This window comes from Aptenodytes patagonicus, chromosome 3 (assembly GCF_965638725.1).
Source record: "Aptenodytes patagonicus chromosome 3, bAptPat1.pri.cur, whole genome shotgun sequence".
NCBI classification, from domain to species: Eukaryota; Metazoa; Chordata; class Aves; order Sphenisciformes; family Spheniscidae; genus Aptenodytes; species Aptenodytes patagonicus.
The window spans coordinates 119,570,871-119,590,388 of record NC_134951.1 but is presented as its reverse complement, the minus strand read 5'-3'; the positions used below and the strand labels follow the sequence as shown (position 1 = coordinate 119,590,388).

At 46.0% G+C, this 19,518-nt stretch overlaps 1 protein-coding gene across 8 annotated transcripts in view; it reads right to left on the bottom strand.

The window, feature by feature from the left end:
• The window catches only part of SHLD1 (shieldin complex subunit 1), a 97,303-nt gene that overhangs the window by 56,502 nt on the left and 21,283 nt on the right, over positions 1-19,518 (bottom strand). For 4 of the 8 annotated variants that reach the window (XR_012995049.1, XM_076334943.1, XM_076334944.1 and 1 more), the window contains 5 exons: positions 16,284-16,379; positions 10,209-10,308; positions 6,435-6,513; positions 5,562-5,692; positions 2,831-3,000 (listed from right to left, as the gene is read on the bottom strand). Coding sequence is in view for 7 of the 8 variants with exons in the window: in XM_076334943.1 (XP_076191058.1) it covers positions 2,831-3,000; positions 5,562-5,572 (181 nt within the window). In the remaining variant the exon portion in view is untranslated. Of the gene's footprint in view, positions 1-2,830; positions 3,001-5,561; positions 5,693-6,434; positions 6,514-6,784; positions 6,817-7,005; positions 7,063-10,208; positions 10,309-16,283; positions 16,380-19,518 lie in introns of those variants that run through there. The other 4 variants (XM_076334950.1, XM_076334947.1, XM_076334949.1 and 1 more) reach the window with 4 other exon arrangements.

The window sequence follows — 19,518 nt, the reverse complement described above, 5'->3', positions numbered from 1 at the left end:
GGAAGTAGTAAAGTGTTGCTGCAGCATTGTGCAACTGAGTGATGCAGATTAGAAACACTATAAACAATTAATTATTCTTTTTATTATTTTCCAATATGGGGTAAAAAAGGAAGCATACTGAAAGGTTCACTGATCCAATTTAATTTTCTCAGTCTATCACCACTTAAACACTTGAACTCACTATGACAATAAGCTAAAAGTATGCATGTTTTTTGCAAGAGCAGAACCCTCACTCCCATACAAATCGTAAAACCACTCATTTATACACAACTTAGACATGTAGTAGTATTCCCACAGGACTACCGTTTTCTTGCCTAGGGATGCCTGCTTTCAGAAGGCCCTGTTTTCATGGCTAATGGGTACTATCTTCTGCTATTACAAGTGATGGAGCCTCTCTAGACTAGTAAGACCTATTACTAGTGACTCAGGCACTAGGAATACCCTCCATATCCATTTCCAACTCCTGAGGCTGGGATGGCATGATATTTCAGTCTCAGTCCAGTTCATGTGACAGATGTCAGAAAACACAGCCTGTGCTGTCAGTCTGCTTCTTTGCTAAGGAAGCTGTCATATTCCCAGAGACCTCACAGCCTTTTGGAAATGCTTTTGAATCACTAAGGAAGATCCCTGCCCCTAATAAAAATCTTTCAAGTTTGATGAGAAGACCCATCATCCATCCTGCCCAAGTCCCAGGACACAATCTTCTGGTCATACTGTGGGGTGCAAGCTATAGCCATCCCCACTCTCCTAATTTATCTTGTGTCACAGCAGCAGTTTACAATGTCTCATGAGAAAACAAACAAGCAAAGGAGCTTCCTTTCCCAAGATAAGTTTGACAGAACTTGCTTGTCCAAGAACATCTGACGCAGGCAGACTGTTTTTAAAACCGTCCTCCTGCCTCTTCTGCCACACTGACCAAACTCAATGGCTTAGAAAGCTGAAGTTGCATCAAAAAAGAAAGAGAGTTTAAGTGAGTATGTATATTGGTTTGATGCTGTTATAAGGAGAAAGGAACCAAGATGTTCAGAGCATGAACTCAGTGCAATGTGATACTTGGTTATTTCACTCCCAGGAGCACAGGGTAAGGAACCATTTTACAGCATACATCCCACTGTTGTTTCAGTTGAAACCAAGTGGTTTCAGTTGTGAGAGGTGTCTAAAACAAGCAACGAAGGAGAGGGTTCATAGACATGATCTGCCCTCCTCAGCATACCTGGAATCGTCGCTGACACCAGGGGGTGTTGGAGACATCAAGGAGGCAGGATCTGGCCTCTCAGCATACCTTGGTACTGAGCTTCAGCTACATATTCCACGCATGCACTGTAAATGACTTGCCCAATGCTATCATTTGGGTTTACAGCTGCCTATCTTCATTTCTGCATATGTCACTGCCGCTATGCCTCAGACCAGTCTTCTGGTGTTCTTCTGGTGTTCTTCTGTGCATCCCATTCATCACAGCAATCAAGTCCAGTTGCCCCGAGCCACACTAAATGGTGTTTGAGCAGCTAAGCCGCCCTACAAACATTGCAGGAACTGCCTCACAGCTCCCAGAATTTCTTCATACCTGACACAGGGCTTGTGAAATCTGAGTAGACAAATGCCTTCCAGCCTGTCTCACTGTTAGAGGAACTTCCCCATCCTCCTCTCCCATGACAGCGGAAAAGGCTTGCTCATGACATTCCTCATAGTGGTGGTCACTGCTCTTATGCATGAAAAATAAAGCAAAACCTCAAACCAGATAACACTATTCCTCTAATGCAATATGGATTATGGAATGTGATATGGATCACAGTTTAAAGTAGAGGTTACAGCAGATTTGCATTATTAGTAACATAAGAGACGTGACTTCCTGGTCTGCATAGGAAAACCAAAGCAACGATTGGTATCTACTGTTTGCAGATTTCATTACAGTTCTGATGTCCCACAATTAGAGGTGAAGACAACTGCGCAGGCAAGTAGTCAACATCAACAGAGCTAGATTAGTTTGGTAGATCCCACTGCTTACCTGTTTAGCATGCAAAATAGTGGAATTCCCACTGAAAAAACTCACGTTTAATTCCAAGCCAACTTCTTGGAACTAGGCCAAAGTAAACCACACAGTGCCAGAGGAGGAAGAGGAGCCAAACTCTACTTTTACACTACTTAAGACTCCAAAGCAACCAGAAATGTCATCAGTGATGTTTCACCTGCTCAGGTGCCTTGACACACCATCTCCACACATTATTTGCTGATCAGATTTTATTTCCCCCCCACAATAGTAAATATAATTACTACAACCTTCAGCCCAGCCAGTATGAATATATGGCAAGAAGTGTCACTGGGCCAGTGCTTTTCGATTTCACACTTCTTGCCATATATTCACACTGACTGGGCTGAGGGGTATAGTAATCAGAATGCTTCCTAGCCACATCCTGAGCTCATGAGTGGAAGATACATGATAAGCACGTGAAGAACATAAGGAAAAGTTTAAAAACATTTCTTACTGCCTATGGTAATTTGAGACAGTATTTCCTACTGATGCCCGGAGGATTGCTCTGTGGGTTAGTTCAAGGAACTCTCTTCCTCTGAGAACACACTAAACATCAAGAAACATTGTTGTCAGAACATTAGCAGCTGATAGTATCCTCTGAACTCCTCTCCTGTGTCTCATGGACCCACAGTTCACATTGTATCTGTCAAGCTGGAACAGACTGTAGTTCTGGTAAACTGCGTTCTAAGACAAGGCAGAAGCACCAGTATTAGATGGCTGTTATTCAGCCAAATGACACACTGCCTAAACAGCTAATGCGCTGGCTAAATAAAGAGCATGTGGAGCGGCAGAAGCTGTTACCTGTTGGCAGAGAGGGAAAAGTATCCACAGAACGAAAAAGCTCCTCGCTGTTTTCAGAGCTGTGTGGAGGCAGAAAGCACTCTGCTAGGTCACAAACAGAGGGTAGGTCCCATATGCTGCTCTCCTCTGAATGATGACATGGCGACGTCTCTTTTCCTTCCATGGTCCCACTGCAGAGACACAAATGCAACTGAGCTGGGTTTTCAGAGCATGAAAATCTAAGCAGAAGTCAACACAAGTGATCTGTCATTATTGCACTGCTTTATGAGCTGACAGAAGCTGTTCTAGCATATTCATTCTTCATTTAAGAAAATATGAGCAAATTTAAAGATGTAAAGGAAGAACAACAGCAAAACCCATAGACAACAGCCCTCAGCCATAAGTAGGATAATGAGGAGTCCACAACAAATCTGGCTTTCCTAGAGGCTTCCCAGAAGTACATATTCAGGCCCCAAAACTAGAAAGCTTTGGAGTATATTCCCTTCATGGTATATTATGCGTGCAATTTAAAAGGAAACATGTTCTACAGGGTCCCTTTCCACTGATGCTTCTAGAAGTCACAAGTTAAACCCATCCCTCCTGGTCTGTTCATAAGTTCATCATGCTCACTAGCAGAAGGAAAGAGCATCTTAAAACTTGGTAGTCTCAGTCTCACAGGGATGGCAAGGATTTCCTGGTGTGAAGACACTAGGGCAGCTGTGTTATATACCCTGTGCACAGCACTCTGGAAAGCTGTGGTTGAAGCATCCCCACATCCCAACACCCTTCTCTTGAGCTCCCTCAACCAGTCCACCACTGCAGAGGGCAGGATCACACAGATGGGTGAAGAGCAGGACAGGGCTGGTGCCATGCAGCTCCACAAGGGCCACAGTAGATGGGCAACTCTTTTGGAGAGGATGAAACTAAAGTGTTCCAGTCCAGCAGCTCCAAGCACAGCCACACAAGTGTCTGGGGCAAGAGAGGAGTGAAAGGCAAAAACTTGGTGGGACAGGAGCTCACAGAATGACAAATGGAGAGAGCAAGTAAGAATCCTTGGGCCGAAGCATGATTAGCACTGACTCAGTAAGAGCGGCTCTCAAGGAAAGACATCTGCAAGAAAAGATGCAGAAGAGTCCCAAACGCCCTGTTTCCACCCAATACCTCAGTCACTAGCTTTTGGCCACCTTGCACAACCCCTTGTGAGGCAGCCAAGACTCCCCACGAACAGTAAAGACTCTGAGCAGAGCACTGTTGTACTCCAGCCCACACCTCTAGCAACACCAAATAGAGGAGGAATTGATGCAGTCTTTACTGCACAGGCCTTATGCCAGGACTTTCAGGCAGGAACTTCACTTAAACACCCACTGAGCGTTGATGATGAGATTGAGTGGGGTAAATGTGCACTGACATCGTGGTTTTTCCCCCTCACTCAGATAACAGATGATGCTTTTCATGGAAAAAATGTGGACAGAACAAGTGTGTTTCTCATGAAATGCGTTTTTAGTTCCCAGCTCTTACAGAGACTCCAGGAGATCTTGTGCAAGTTTCTTCCTTCATCTGTTTGTTTGCTTATATGCAATAAAAAAAGCCAGATTATGGCTATCTGCACTGCCCCCTCCATGCAGCTGTATCCTTCTGCTATTTTGGTAAAGACTGATAGGATAGTGGAACCAAGATCCAGTGGTCAGGCAATGGCTTCGGACCCTTCAGGCTCACATTTATTTCCTCTTCTATAAAACGAAGAAGGTAACACACTCTTATCTCAGGGGCGTTGTCAGTGAGGACTGTTACAGCCACAGGGGCCAAAAAAATCCCTAGAAGGAATTAGTACTGAAAAATGAAGTAAATACCCCCATGCAGATTTTTTTTTTTTTTAAAAAAACACCATTCCTTAGGTGCTTCTGCGTTGAGCAAACTTGTAGCTAAGATGCACCTCTGACCTTCGCAGAATGCTGACTCACTAATGAACAGAGTGGAGATGTTGGCTGCGATACTGGAAGAGACCAGCTGCCTTGCCTTGGAGGGACAAGCAAGGTCAGTGCATTCACAGAAAGTTTCCAGGAAAAACAGAGTGGAAGGTTAAAAACAAAACAAAGCACACAACCCTCTGCTCTGCAACAGTCACTTCAGAGGGAAGCTTCTCCTCCATTGCTCTTCATGTGCCAAAACACAGGTGATCTGTGCATAAGGAACACAGAGAAGGAGAGACTTTCCTCGAATATTGTTTTCATGATTTGTGCTACTTTTTAAGTACACGGATATTTTAGAGAACAAAACTGCCTATTTCAGTCCTTGGTCTGACAAAAAAAACCCACCACACCAAAAACCCAACCAATCCTATCCCTCCAAGGGCAAGTGCGAGATTATAGCAAGAGGAGTTGCTGGTGTGGTACCACAGCATCTTAAGGCCGTCATTGATATGGGCTGCTCTGATCCCAGCCGTCTCTGCCAGCTGCCTGTGCCAGCCTCCTTCCTCATATTTCCATGACAGAGCTAACAACATGTACAGTCATGTGATGATCAGGTTCAGATAAAACAAATCACTTTCTAAAAAAAAAAAAAAGTTTTCCCTTGGATCAGCTCCCTCTAGGCCTCCAATAATTTCAGAGTGCAGTTTGACCATGTAAGGCAGCATAAGTCAAGGCTACAGCAGTTCTACTCCCAAAACTGATGGAGAGACTTGTTTGTGAGGTTAAGCAAGACCTCAGCTCAACCCTGGACCGTCAGGCGCATGGAAGAGATGCACTATTACCTCTGTGCCATACCTGGGAACAGCACTGATGCGAAAGCAGTCCCCTTAGACAGAGTCCGGGAGCAAACAGTCTGTCACTGCTTCAGGATCTCCTTCAGGATCTTCCTTCATGGTTTGTCAATCCCAGCTCGCTGGAATGAAACAAACAGGTTGGTTACGTGCTTTGCATCACCTGATCGGGCTGACGGACAGTGTGACCTTTCAAAGCACATACACCAGCTGATGTCAACAGTCAGTCATCACATATACCACTGTTTGTCAGGTCTGGCACAGAGAAAAGTTTTTTCTAGGAATCAGAAACAGCACATCTAGTAATGCCCTTGAATCTTTTGACAGCAATGGAGACCTCCTGGAAAGGTGTCGGTACACTCTAGATAAAAAGCCAAGATTTTCTTTACAAGAACCTGACAGATGGGCTGTTTATTCAAAACCTGTAAAGCAGAGAAGTGAATTACAGGTGGCATCCTTCTCTCCCTCTCGCGGAGGAGCAGGTATTTCCCCAACAGGTTTATCTAGCAGTGCTTTGACACCAACACTGATAGCCTGTGCTGCATCAAACCTTGACCAAGAAATGTGTTTTAAGAAGGCCACATAACCCTGTGTGTGGAGCAAGCCACAGGCCCAGGAAACCCAATCCTGTTTCCCACCCTCTGCCATTACCTCATTATTTTCAGTGAGCAACAAGGACAAACATACTTTCAGGAGGAAACTGGATTTTCCTCTGGGCCACCCTTGACTGGTGGCACTGCACTGCTACCGGGAACTTCCCAGACATAGGATGCATGCCGCCAGTCCTGTGCAAACACGCTGGGTTGACGGCGTGCCACAGGACATGTGATGGGCAACTTGGTGGGTGCGAGGTGCTGGCCTTACCGGCTGCCCCGCTCAGCTGGTTTTGGGGGCACAGGAGAGGGGGTCCTCTTCCTCCCAGTCTCGTTTCTTTTCCCCTTTCCTGCAGGCAGAGACGCGCATTATTTCAACAACCTTGGCAGCAAAGGGAAATGAGAGCAACACAGGGCAACCCTCCACAGGCCTGGTGCAAGCCAGGCCTCCCCAAAGCCAGAACCTCCCGCGGCCTTGCCATGGCTGCTGCCTCCGCCCCCCCCGCCATTTTCTGAGGAGAAAAGCAGGCTGCAGCACCCCACGGACAGCAAAACATCGCGGAAGGGAGTAAGGGGAAAGCCAAAAGCATGCCAGGGCTGCCCCGGGCCGGGCCGGCGTACCCCCACAGCCACCCTCAGGCCCTCCTCCCCGCTGCCGGGCGGGAGACGATGGGCCCGGGCAGGCCCCCTCCCCGCTCCGAGGCCGTCGGCGGCCATGTCGGCGAAGAGCCAGGTGAAGCGGGCAGAGCCATCTTGGCTGCGGGCAGGCGCGACCGGAGGGGCCCCGGGCACGGCGCTGTTGGGTGGGGCGGGACGGCGGCGAAGCCGGCGCTGACACAGACCCGTGCAGCAACGGCAGGCCCGGCCCTTCCCTGCGGCGCCCCCGGGCCGGCGAGAGCGTCTGCGCGGGCGGCGTGTGCGCCCCTGGGGGCGGCTGGGCTGGAGCTCCCCGTCGGGCCGCGGGCGGGTTGTGTGTGGGGAGAAAGAGAAAAGAGGAGAAAGATACATACGGAGAAATGGGTGAATGGGTGGGTGTGCAGGGGGGTGTCAAAGCTGTTTCCAGTCAGGTTTTCCTCAAAACACATTTAACTGGGTTTTAATTCTCTGGATTCAGACGGGAGAAGTTTTGGTACCACTGCCTCTCACCTGGGTGAGGAGAGGCAGCAGCGGGGCTGCCAGTGGCGCCATCCCACACCTTGCACACGAGCTTTTGTTTTGTCCCACCCAGGACTTGGTCGTTTTACACCGCTGCTGTACAAGCCCCAACCCAAAGCGCAGCCTGGAAAAGCCCTGAGGAGTGGTGAGCGCAGGGCTGTGCTGGGTCCGTGGGGTGGAAACAACATAGTGGGGCCCAGGCAAAAAAAACCCCACAATTCTCACTTGGGATGTCAGCAGATGGGTATGCTGTGAGTCTTTCTCCTACGGCTTACAGGGCTTATCTACAATAATTCATTGGAGGTGAAGGAAACAGGAGGCCAGTCATCGGCTGCTGCACACCAAGGGTGTCCACGCTCTCCCACGTGGCACCAAGTTTAACAGGCAGCATGGTGGAAGCTTTGCAAACCCTGCTGGAAAATAGGATACGAACCCCACTGAATTTGGGGCATACACATCACTTTGGCACATGGCACAATTGCTGCATGCTGTGACAGCCACGACAGGCATGGTGACAAGGACCCCAGCAGCAGTCACGGGGGAGCGACACAGACATCCTGACCCTCTAACAGTGGTGTTAGTGGGTCTAACTCGCAGCAGCGAGTGCCCCTGGCCACATGCCAGATGCTTACCCAGCAAAGAGAATATATTGCAGTGCCGCCTGACAGAGCATGTGTGGCACAGCCAGACATCCCCAGACACCGCTGCCAGCGAAGGTCGGGGAGCAGCACCTTTTATTGTCCGGGCAGGCAGTTGGGGAGGAAAGCTGCCGGCCAGCCTGCCGAGAAGAAGTGCTGCTAGGGGAGAGCTGGCTGCACTTCTTGGCACATACATTGCCAGTGAGGCTGGGAAGGAGTTGATAGTTTTTTTCCAAGAGCCTTTGGACTGCAAAGCAGTGATGGCAAACTGATGTGTTTAGAAGGAAATCATTAAAAGGAAGAAAATAAATTTGAAGTTCCGTGGTTGCCAAGAGGGTTTTGTTTTGCTCCCAGGTGAGCTGGCTCAAGCCGGGGAAGGTTCCCACGGGGAGAGCCTTTGAGTCTGCTTTTCAGGCACAGCAGCCGCAACTCTGCCTTACACTTACAGCCTCCCTCGAGCCAGGTCTGTGCTTTTGGGGTCACTGTGCAAGTAGACATGCAAGCCTAGCTACCTCCTAGGCTGTAACTAAACCCAGCTCTAGTGCCAGGCTACCTCTTGCTATTATTCACTCTCTATCCCCAAGAACTAACCATCCTCTGAGGAGTGGGATGGCCCCTTTTTTTATGAGCTGGAAGGCAGCAGTCCAGCGCTTTGTTTCCTTGCAGGGAATGGGGCTGGAGCTGAGCTGGGGAATGCAAAACATCAGCGGATCTGCCTTATTTAGCTATGGGAGCACATGCAATATTACAGCATCCAGAAACCAGCCATCTCTGTGATTCCACCTTGCTGGATCATCCCAAGTCTCTGCCATCAGAAAAGCTCTGGTGGTGGCGAACTTGGTAGGTATTGCTGGCTCCTGGAAAAGTAAGGAGCTCCAGCAAACAGAACTGATAAGGAAGCCATAGTACTTACTAACAAACATCTCCAGCTTACCAGTTTCTATTTGTCATATTAGGTGGACAACCAAATCTTTGAACTTACCTTCATTTCCCTCCCTTCCCTTATCAAAAGGGAAAGGTCCTGTGCCCTGATAGAGCAGTGCACTCCCCTGGTCCCCCTGCCATTGTAATCTACAACCTTTACCTTTATTCCTTATGGACTGCATTATCAGCAAAAAGATTACATTTGCCTACAGTATTTAGGGCAAGTCTGTAGTGCGTACTATGCTCCTTCTTTTTATCAGTGTGTTAATGTTAGCACATGATAAAACTACGCCAGCAGCCATGTCTGAAGTTAGTTAAAGCGGAAGGTACACGCAAGCCAGGAAACGCAGAATTAAACCCCACACTTGTCATTTAGCAAAGATCAAACTACTGAGAGTCACACATGGGGAAAAGGAAATACATTTTCTGACTATTGCAGCTCTGTCGCAATGTGAGTTTTCAGAGTGTTGACAGTCTCAGGGCCAGAGTCTTAAGCTGTACAATTTCATGTTATCGAAGCTAATATGTATCTGCTGACTTACTTACCATCTTAAAAACTTAATACATAACATGAAGAAAAAAAGTCTGTCTTCATAAACAGCAGAACTAGCAAGTTCATGTCTTTTCAGCCCTTTCCCACTGTCACACCACAGGGGAGCAATTCTGCCTACTCACTTCCTTCTTTCACAATAGCTAGAAGTGAATTTAGTACGTGAAAACAGAATAACAGCTGAATAGCTTCTATTCAGCAGGAAGTGCCCAGGGCAGGAGGGATGCTAAGGAGACACGAACAAGGTTGATTTTCTCACTGTTGAATTATACAAAGATTGTTATGTTGTTTCATAGAAACGATTAAGCCAAAGTTTGCAGTCTGCATACTTAAGTGTTTTGAGTTCACTTCCTCACAATGAACTAGTCCCTTGTTCCCAAAGCTGAAAGCAAGAAAGAATATCAGTATATTTAAATCTATTATTTGCATGCATTTTACTTCCCAGCTCTAGAGACTGTTACTAAAACAGATGGAAGATCAGGCTGTACTGGATTCCCGTTCTGAAGTTCCCCTCAAGCCCTGCAGACAGTGTTTTAGTGGCCTTTGCTCTGGAAAAGCCTCTTGCGGTTACCCCAGGAATGAGCATTTTCAGGCTTCAGGCAAGCCAATCTGAGAGACAGCTCTTCAAACCCATGAGATGAGAAACTGCAACTGGCAACTCATCCCTCCTTCCAGACCAGTAAGGTTTGCTGGTGGTACTTCAAATAGCAAAGGGCAGAGGAAGGCTGGAAGAAGAGCTCTTTTCCACCACCGCACCACCCCATAAAAGGTAAGATACCTAGAATTCTCCAGTAGCTTTTCTCACAATCATCCTCCCTTCACCTATAGCCGTGTCCTTTGTGTGCACACCATGGTACAGCATGGAAGGTGCAGCTCACCTGCAGAGGCAAGAGACATAAAAGCTGCATTATGACAGCAGACACACAAGGAGCATCTCCAAGCTCCCAGGTCTAGGCGTATTATCCATCTGATTCCTACCAAGGCCAGACCTGAGCTAACATACTTGGGGGAATATATTTGCTTACCTGGGAAAAAAAACAAACCATACCTGTGCAACCCCAAAATAAAAGGTTTGGTTGCCCTAAAACTCATTGATTTATCCAGCTGTGTTAGCTGATCAGATGAAGGGTATTACCAGTCCTCACAGATGTGCCACAGTTAAGTTTCCAGGACCACATAAAAAGTCATTGTGTGTTTCATGTTTTGCCACATCGAAGGCAAACATTCAAACCAGCAAACCTCCCTCTAAAAGGTCAGTTCCACTTAAACTGAAATACCCTTCCTTGTCATCACTATCTCCAGACAGTGATAACTGCGCGGCTAATGCCTTGCAGAGTTTGGACTGAATTATTACAGAGCACTTACTGCTGATTCAGGTTCCTGGTTAACACTGAGGTCTACCAAGTTACCCCAACCCCATAAACTGTAATCCGGTAACTGTACTTCCCTTCAAAACAGGTTAAGGTTATGAACAGCAAGCAGTCATCTGCATTACAAAAAGTGGGTCAGCCAGGCATCCAAAAAATTCTTGGCCTTCTCTTCTCTGGCCATAAGACAAGTAATGCTTTTTGCTTCCTCCTTCAGTAACTAGGAGTTTAAGCCTTTTTTTTTCTGCAATCAACACCCTAAGGTACAGAAGTTTCAAAGACCAAATGTTATTTCTGCTGTACCCCATGCCAGTAAATTGACTTCTCCCCCCCCCGCCAGGAATCTGTTGCTGTGGGTCTGCCAGCAGTATCTGACTTTTTAAGGTGCCACTTCTAAACTCAACATGAAATCATGGTAGCCAGTTCACGTATTAATACCATGTCTTGGAATTTTGTGATTTCAGGAGAAACTCGCTCTCTTCAAAAAGTAGTTTTCTGTGGCAAAGGCTTGAAAATGTGAATGTTGGGGATAACCCAGTACAAGCAGGAGCCAAATTTTTTTTCTTACAATCCTGTACCAAATCCTGTGTCTCTCCTTTGAGAGCCTTTGCTGGAATGGGCGCAGAAGCATGGCTCCTACCCCTCTGATATTACCTCTCTTCTTTTTTGGGCTACCCTCTTTGCATCTGCTGCTGCTTGAATCCACTTTGAAGGAAAGATTTTTAGGATGCTAACACTATTATTCCTGTTCTGCTTAAGCTTTTAGCACAGTGGATGCAGACGTAGGGCTTTGTGGGGCCTCATTTCCTCCCTACAAAGAGCCTTTCTGCATCACCATTCACTAACCATAAAACAAAAACATTATGTGACCCAAGGATAGACACGAAGCACACTGTAACTTAGCTCCCATCTTGCACCTAAGCACAACTTGGGTCTGTCTTAACTAGCATTGTATTTCCTTCTTCCAGACTTCCCCTCTTGCAATGTATTTCTATTTAAGTCTCCACACCCATGCTCTTCCCTTGCATTCCTGCTACCCAGTGATTTTGTACATCCTAATTGCTCTGCCTGTGCCTGTGACACAGCTGCTGCCCGATGGCAATCCTGTACTTTGCAGCCGCGATGAAGGAAGCACATAGAAAGAGCAGAGACACTTGACATAACAGGACAGGTCTTACCTAGGCTCATGTCTCAGTCTCCCTTTGGGGCAAAATAACCCTTTAAGCATTGGTTTATCCTCTGCTGTTTATCCCCTTTATTCTTATTTCTACCCTATGAACCGAGTGATCTACAGTCTCTTCAGCTTCTTAGTCACCATACACACCAGCTAGCAACTGGACTCCTTTAATTCTGGCAGGGAGCATGTGTCTGAGTTTCCAGTTCTTGTACTCCTGGGATCTGGATGGAAATTGTTACAGCTGGACCTACATACTTCTATACACACATGAATATCCACCAAGGATTTGTCATGTTCTCATGCTGTTGGGCCTTTAGGGAATTTCCAAAAGATGCTTCCAGCCTCACTTGAAGTAAATAGTGCCAGGAGAACAGGAAATAAAGTCTGGCTTCTCATCTGGATTTTTCAGTGCCTGATACAGTACGGAGGTCCAGCAAGAAGTGTCAACTGCAGTATTCATGCACTTTTTTCCACTAGAAGTTCTCCAGTGCTTAAGAGCTGAGCCACCTCCACTGACTTTCTACATTGCTAGGGTCTCTCCCCTGTCTAGTAACAGATTTTTGTTACAGCAAGCACATCAGCTCTGAGATCATTACCTCTCTATCAGATTTGATCAAAGAGTAACTTGAGATGAGCACATCCACATTGGCTTTGTTTCTCCTAGAAGCCAGGCTCAAAATAAAGAGAAGAGTCATGTCTTTCATCTAAAAGGCTGGCATCCTGCAAGTGAGGTTATGATGAACAGAGTGAAACTGAAGGCCAGAGAGCATGGAGTGCTGGAAGGAAATCACCCTCTGCTCACACACAATGTTATCTGCTCCCCCAGCAGTTCTCTCCACTTCTAACCAGTTTTTGTAGTTGTCAGCATATTATTTTACTTTAACTGAGTTCTCATTCATAAGGCATAGGATTGACAATGGCTTTGGTATTAATTTCACACACCAATTCTAGGAGAGCATCTTTATAACTTAAAATGGAGGCTCCATTCTGATCCTGTTCAGTGTATCTTGATTTGAGATGACAGTCTTATTACCTGCCCCATACATTATGGTGGGGTGCATTGGGGCTTTTGGGGGGTTTGGGGTTTTTTTGGAGTAGTTACACTTTCTCCCATAATTTCTTTTTATGAGGTTATGGCTGCTAAAGTCTGGCCATCTGCTAAGGTCCTTTCAAGAAATGTCCACTTCTAGTGCCTGCACTCTGGCTGAGTCACAGCTAAAGGACTAAAGCCCATCAAAAGCCAGGCATGTATCAGTGCCCCTACATGAAAGGAGCACTGTTGAGCTCTAACTCTCTGCAGAGACATGCTGCTGATGGAAAGTGGCAAGAAAATCCTGAGAGATTCCAGGCTTCCAGCCTTTCTCCAGTACTCCACCTGGGCAGGGCAGGGCTCTTACCTGAGCTGTGAAATGCTCACAAAGTCCTGCTGGTTTCCCTGGGAGGCCTAGCGTTATGCCAGGAGGAAAGTAAAGGCTTCTCTTCACTGCTACTTTTTTGTTTTGGGCTATTCAGCAGTAAGAGAGTGTTTTTGGGCCTTCCTCTTCTGAGCTGTCAGCAGAGCAGAAGTGTAATGGAAATTGTCCCCCAGCCTGAAGATCAAGAGGGAAGCAAAGCTAAACCTGGCCAAATGATACATTAATGCATAAACTGATCTTCCCCTCAGTCTGTAGCAGCCTTCAGCTTGCTTGTGAGTGTTGGCATGATCCAGAGTCAGCCACACTGAGAACATGCTATCATGCAATAAATCTACATGACCACCTCAGAATGAACACCAAGCTATCACACTCACCTCCAGTTTCAATCCTCACAGCTCCAAAAGCCCCCACTACTAATGAAAGATTTAAGCCAACAATGTTTTTTGTTTAAAGAGATTGGAGCCTTGTTGTTGGCTTTAGGCTAGTATTTCTGGTGTCCTTCTAGTTGCATTTATTCATGGCCTCCAATTAGTATAGGGAGCCCATCCTGTAATACCTTTTGGAGCAGGAAGAGCCCTGCAGCTTCCAGGGCTGGCACATACCCACTGCTGCTCAGCCTGCTTTTCCATTCCAGTGCTGACACAGCTTGGGAGAAGGAAGACAAAAGCTTTGGACTTGGGCTGAGGCAGGAGAACCCCTGCTGGAGCACAATTTCATACACCGTGTTCCTGAGTCAGCTGGAGATGGCCTTGAATTCCTTCGGTAAAAGCATCAGACTAAGACTGCCTTACGCTCTGCATATGAACTGATACAGAAGAGACCCTGCCCTCTGGCCTAAGGCTTGTTTATTGCCTAAAAGCAAAGATACATTGCAGATAGAGCACTGTTCTTTGTCCTTAGTCTCCAGATGTAAGCTCCTTAACTGCTTTTCAGGAGAGCTCCCTCCCTAATCTGTTATTTTTAGATTAGCTATTTTTAAGAGATTGCTTGATGCCTACTTACTTGGAGGTTTTTGATGCTCACATTTCTCAGTACTGAACGCTCTGTTTTATTTGCAGTTACATCACATCAGTTTATATTCTTATTTTATATACTGACTGGACCACAGACAGAGTTTGGCCTAGGCAGGCATGGGAACAGAGACCTCTAATTAAAAAAACCAAATTAATTAAAAAAAAAAAAATCTAAGATGTAGTGGCTCAGTCACTGGCTCACATTACTCTGGGAACAGAGCCGATCCCCCGGGTGGGGACTTCTTTTCCAGGGGTAATGCAATCTGTGAGTCCTGGCCTCTCAGCACTTTTTGAGCCAGGGTGCAGTAGAATTTGGCACATACCTCAGGGCTACATTATGCTGACAGACAGGCAGATATGCCTCTTGTACTTTCAACTGTAACTTCAAACTTTCAACTTTTCCCCCTAAAAAGCAGGGGAGGGGGAAGTAGGGAGAACCCTTTATTCCCCCACAAAAAATCCTAGTTTGGTGATGGAAATCTACCAACTGCAGTGACCTGCTGGACCAGCATCACCAGTTCCCAGAGCCAGTCACCTCTTCTCAGCATCACACAAGCCACTCGCACTGACTTTTCCTCCTGTGCCCACTGCCAGTTTTTCATCGCCCCCAACTCGGATGGATGGCCCTACAAGACCCTGCAAGGGGCTCCCCAGCTCCGCACAGCCTTGCCTCTGCATGGGCACCCCTTCTGCACCCTGGCCAAGCTCACGCAGGAAAGGCTTGGATGAAGCGTGGCTAACTGCAGTGCTCGGCTCCTCAGCCTGGGGAATTTCTGCACCCCTTCTTTAAACAGAAAAGGAAACAGAAGTGTGCCCAGACATGGATACCATTGTGGTTTTAGTAAGGGATCACCTGATTGCGAATGAAGGAGTTTGTCACCCTTTGTTCGCCCCAGGAGAGCATCTGAAGTGCTCTGTAACACAGGCTGGCACGTTGTTTTGCTGAAGGTTTCCATTAGCTGTCACCGAGTCCCTGATGCCAAGACAGCAACAGGCCCAATGTTTCTTAACGTGTTATCACTTTTTTTTTTCCCAATCTTGGAAGAAAAAATGTCAGAGTCTTAAGCACAGCCTGAAATCTGAGAAGCCTGAGCTGGCTGTGGCTCTCTGCTTTGATCAGGTCTTCAAAACCAAGGGAGGGCAGCTCCAGGACCTGGCAAGCCACAGCTCCTCTCCAATAATAAACAGAGGGTCTGGGGTGTTTGTGTTTAGAGGCACCAGAAACAGACGGGAAGTAGAATATGTCTGTCTGCTACTCAGCTACCTGAGCAAAGAAAATCCCTGTGTGTTCATGAAATACTGTCTTGGCTTGTTGTTACAAGGCCACAAAACCCTATCAGGCTGTTACTACCAATCCTTCCTCCTAATGAAGACAACCGTGCTGGATCCCAAGTGCTCAGATTCACACAAATCTCCTTTCTAGCTGGAGAAGACAGCAGCCTTCTGCCTCTTCTGCACCACAATTCTGCCTGGAAGTTACACAGAGACCAAACCACGCTGCCAGTGATTGCAGCTTTGCACTGCAAGGCTTTCGTACCCCAACCCAGAAGATCGAAGTCAAATGTTTCCAAGTCTCATGATGACTGAACTGACAAGAAATGCTGAATTTTTGGAATGCAGGCATTTTGGAGGAAAGTTTGCAGGTTTTCAAGTGGCTATTAGGGTAGATGAACTTCCATATATAATTCATAAATATATATATACATACACACATTCAACCTGACAAAGGCAAGCTTAGCAGCTTTTTGCTAATCATCTCAAGGAAAAACAGTACACAGTAGGGCTTCTGATGCATGATCACAGCATCAATAATGAGTCTCTGTAAGAAAAACACTATTCCCCAACTACACCAAAGAGAAAAACAAAAAGACTTGGTTATACCCCAGAAGCTCCAGCCAGTCCCGTTCTTCTCACCCAGGTTACTCAGGGCTCAGCATCAGAGGGCAGGTGCTGCTCATCACAATTTTTGCTGCAACTCTGAAAGATTCAAGCCAAGAGTTCATTCCAAATAGCAGCACCAGTACAGGCAAGCAAGCCAAGAGATTTGTAACGTTTTTTTGATGACCAACAGGGAACTAACCAGTAACTTAAGAGACTGAAGTAACTGCAGTTACTTCCAAATCACTGCTGAAGCTTGTATTTAAACTGAGCATAGGGTTTTCATATTTTTAATGCAAAAAGCAAGGGCTGGAATGGTTTCTATACAGTATCCATTTTTACTTTTGTACTGTGGTTTCTTCTTACTAGAGCTAATGTAGCTTTGTTTCTTCGTTTATCCTATGGTAGGAAGTACTTGTTTGCTTCTCCAGCTGGAGTTTTGATACACAGCAGCTCAAGTCACTTGAAGCTGGGAGAGGTTGACCAGTTCCTACTTCAGCCACATGAAAGCCTGTGACTTTCTTTCCAGTGTCACAATGTTGTTCAGAAAGCAAGCCAGCCCCTCGCCCTAGTGCATTAAGTGGTTGTGCCTACTATGGCAAAACTGTCACAGCCAAACCATGCATGTCTATAGCTTAGAAGTGCCAAGCAGATATTTTTACCTCCATTTGATCTTTTAAATCAGAAATTAGAGCATGGTATATTTAATATTTTGGTGGGATCTGTCATTGAGTCTAAGGAACAGCTGCTCTCTGGAACAGCCTTTTCACCTACTAGTACTGTATTGCCGTAAATCAGTCACTTTAGGTAGCCAGGACTGTTCAGTTGGTAGGTACCACACGGGGACACAGGGGCTAGGCACCAGAACTGGATTTCCACAGAGCTGTAATTTCCATGACTCACATTAATAGCAACTCACCATCAGGGGAACCTGGAGTTACTTAATAACAGCAACTTCCCATAGATCGGAAAGAAATCTTGTCATTTTAGAGCACAGTGTGTTTCATTTTACAGAAATTAAAACAGCTACATGATTCTTGCAAGACCATTGCTCTGGCAATATATGCATCCTCCCTTCCTCCATTTCCCCCCTCCCTTCCAGTCCCCATCCATCAATTTTTGAGGAAGAGGATAGTGTTGGCAAAGCAGGCTTTGTTTCCTTTACAATATCCTCATTATTCTTTTAGAAAATCACTTCATTTCTTGGATAAATTAAGAAAATATTTAGATACTTAGGGTGACAAAAGTGCAAAGCCATAGGAACCTGAGAAAGGCTGGGAGGGGGTGGGGAGAGAAACTTGATATAACAAAAGTACTGATGCAGGTTTTTGGGTTTACATGAAAGGAATTACTTCCACTTCCCTCATAAACATCATGTCTCATGATGCTTCCCTCCCACTCTTAAACTCTGCATTGGCATTTTCTTAGCAGTTCCCTGGCACTAATACAAGTTTCTGTAGCAAAGGATGTTAAATGAGACTGTAATCACAAACTCGAGGAATTATTGAGGACTGAAAGGCAACTAAAACAGACATTAAGCAGCACAAAAATGCAAAATATCCTTGGAATATCCCTGCTGGGAACTCCCTGTTAGCATTGAGAGATGGTGGGAAAAATATTCCCCTTGGAAATCCTGCCCTAAGTAGAGCATCCAGAAGTCTACGAGCCACAGTTAAAAATGCCAGACTAGATCTTAAGTCCAAGACTGTGACTGGATCAGAAGAGATGCTCTGTATCTACATAAATATCAAATCCATCTAAAATCTTGTGACAACTTATTATAATGGGATAAAAGAAGCTGTTTGGCACCTGGGAACCATTTGATCACCTCCAGCACTTTGCAGGACCTCACCCTTGAGCGCAGCAATGATGTCTCTAAACACTCGCCAGCCGAGTGCTCTTGCTGGGCCATTGCTGGTGAGCTATACCCCAGGGGCTAAGGCCCTGCAGTCCTGCTTACACCCTGTAGTCCTGCTTACACACTGCATTTACCATGGCTCAGGCTATCCATGCTACATGGCCTGCAAGAAAGTGGATCATAAGGACTGCAGAAGGCAACAAAAAAAACCCCAAATGAAACACCTTGGGTTCAACTGCAACAGGCAAGTCTTTAAGAGATGGGTTGCTGAACTGCCACAGGTAGGGCAAACCCTAGGGCAGGGAACAGAGCACAGCCAAATCTGCCCCTTCTGCCCTAAAATGGCCAGGGACCGCATGCTGAAGCAGCACAGACAGGTCCAAACCAGGGCCACCTGCCCCTAGTGACAGGCAGTGATGCCTGCTCCAGAAGATACACAGCTACATTGGGCCAAGAAGTGAGCAGAGGATGGACTTCCACAGTCCAAAAGCTGGTGCCAGCAAACCCCTTGCACTGAAGGCTGTGAATTGATCCCAATAGCTGCCCAAATTTGCCCTTCCCACCTGGAGTACTATCAGAGGGACAAAAATTCGCCATGCAGAGATTGCTCTTGTTCCTGTCGTCTAGCACTATCTCTCAGCAGGAAAAACATAACCTCATTCAGGACAAGCATGAATACTAATTCATTAATTTGAGACTTTTTAGTGCTAATGGTACATTTAGGTGCCCCTGAATCAAGTGAAGTGCAGTGGATTTTTACATTAGCAGTAATAACAGTTACCCATCCAGTTCCCTTGTGTAACTACAAGATGCAGGATTCATCTGAATTTTCCCCTTGAAAATACATTTTTGTGTATTTAAAATTACAGATAAGGTTCCATCTTCCCAAAACCAAGGACTAACATACAACTGCCTCCCAGTAACACATGCTGCTTCCGTAGTGCTCCAATTCCTTCCTCAAAGGCCTAGCACACTTTAAATTAAGCTACAACCCCCCCCCCAAAAAAAAAAAAGTAAAATGACATACTGTTTACATGGTCTCTTGCCCATTAAGCTTTTAGGTTGTACATGCTGTCTTATTTCAAATATGATTCAAAGACAGTCATTTTACTTCCTGCCAAGAAATAACTGACCACTGATTCATTATACTGAATGCCAAAGAGACTAGCAATCCATAATGATATAATACAATAGCTACTTTTTAAAATGCATTTAAATACAATTTTTTGACAAATTAAGTCCAGAATAGGTTCTAGGTAATGTGCTGCATATCTCTGGGAATGGTATTCCATTTCTGGAGGTAATACAACTTCTGAATTATTGCAGTCATTATCCTTGACTAGCTATAGAAGTTAATATGTTACATGTCAGCATAAACTT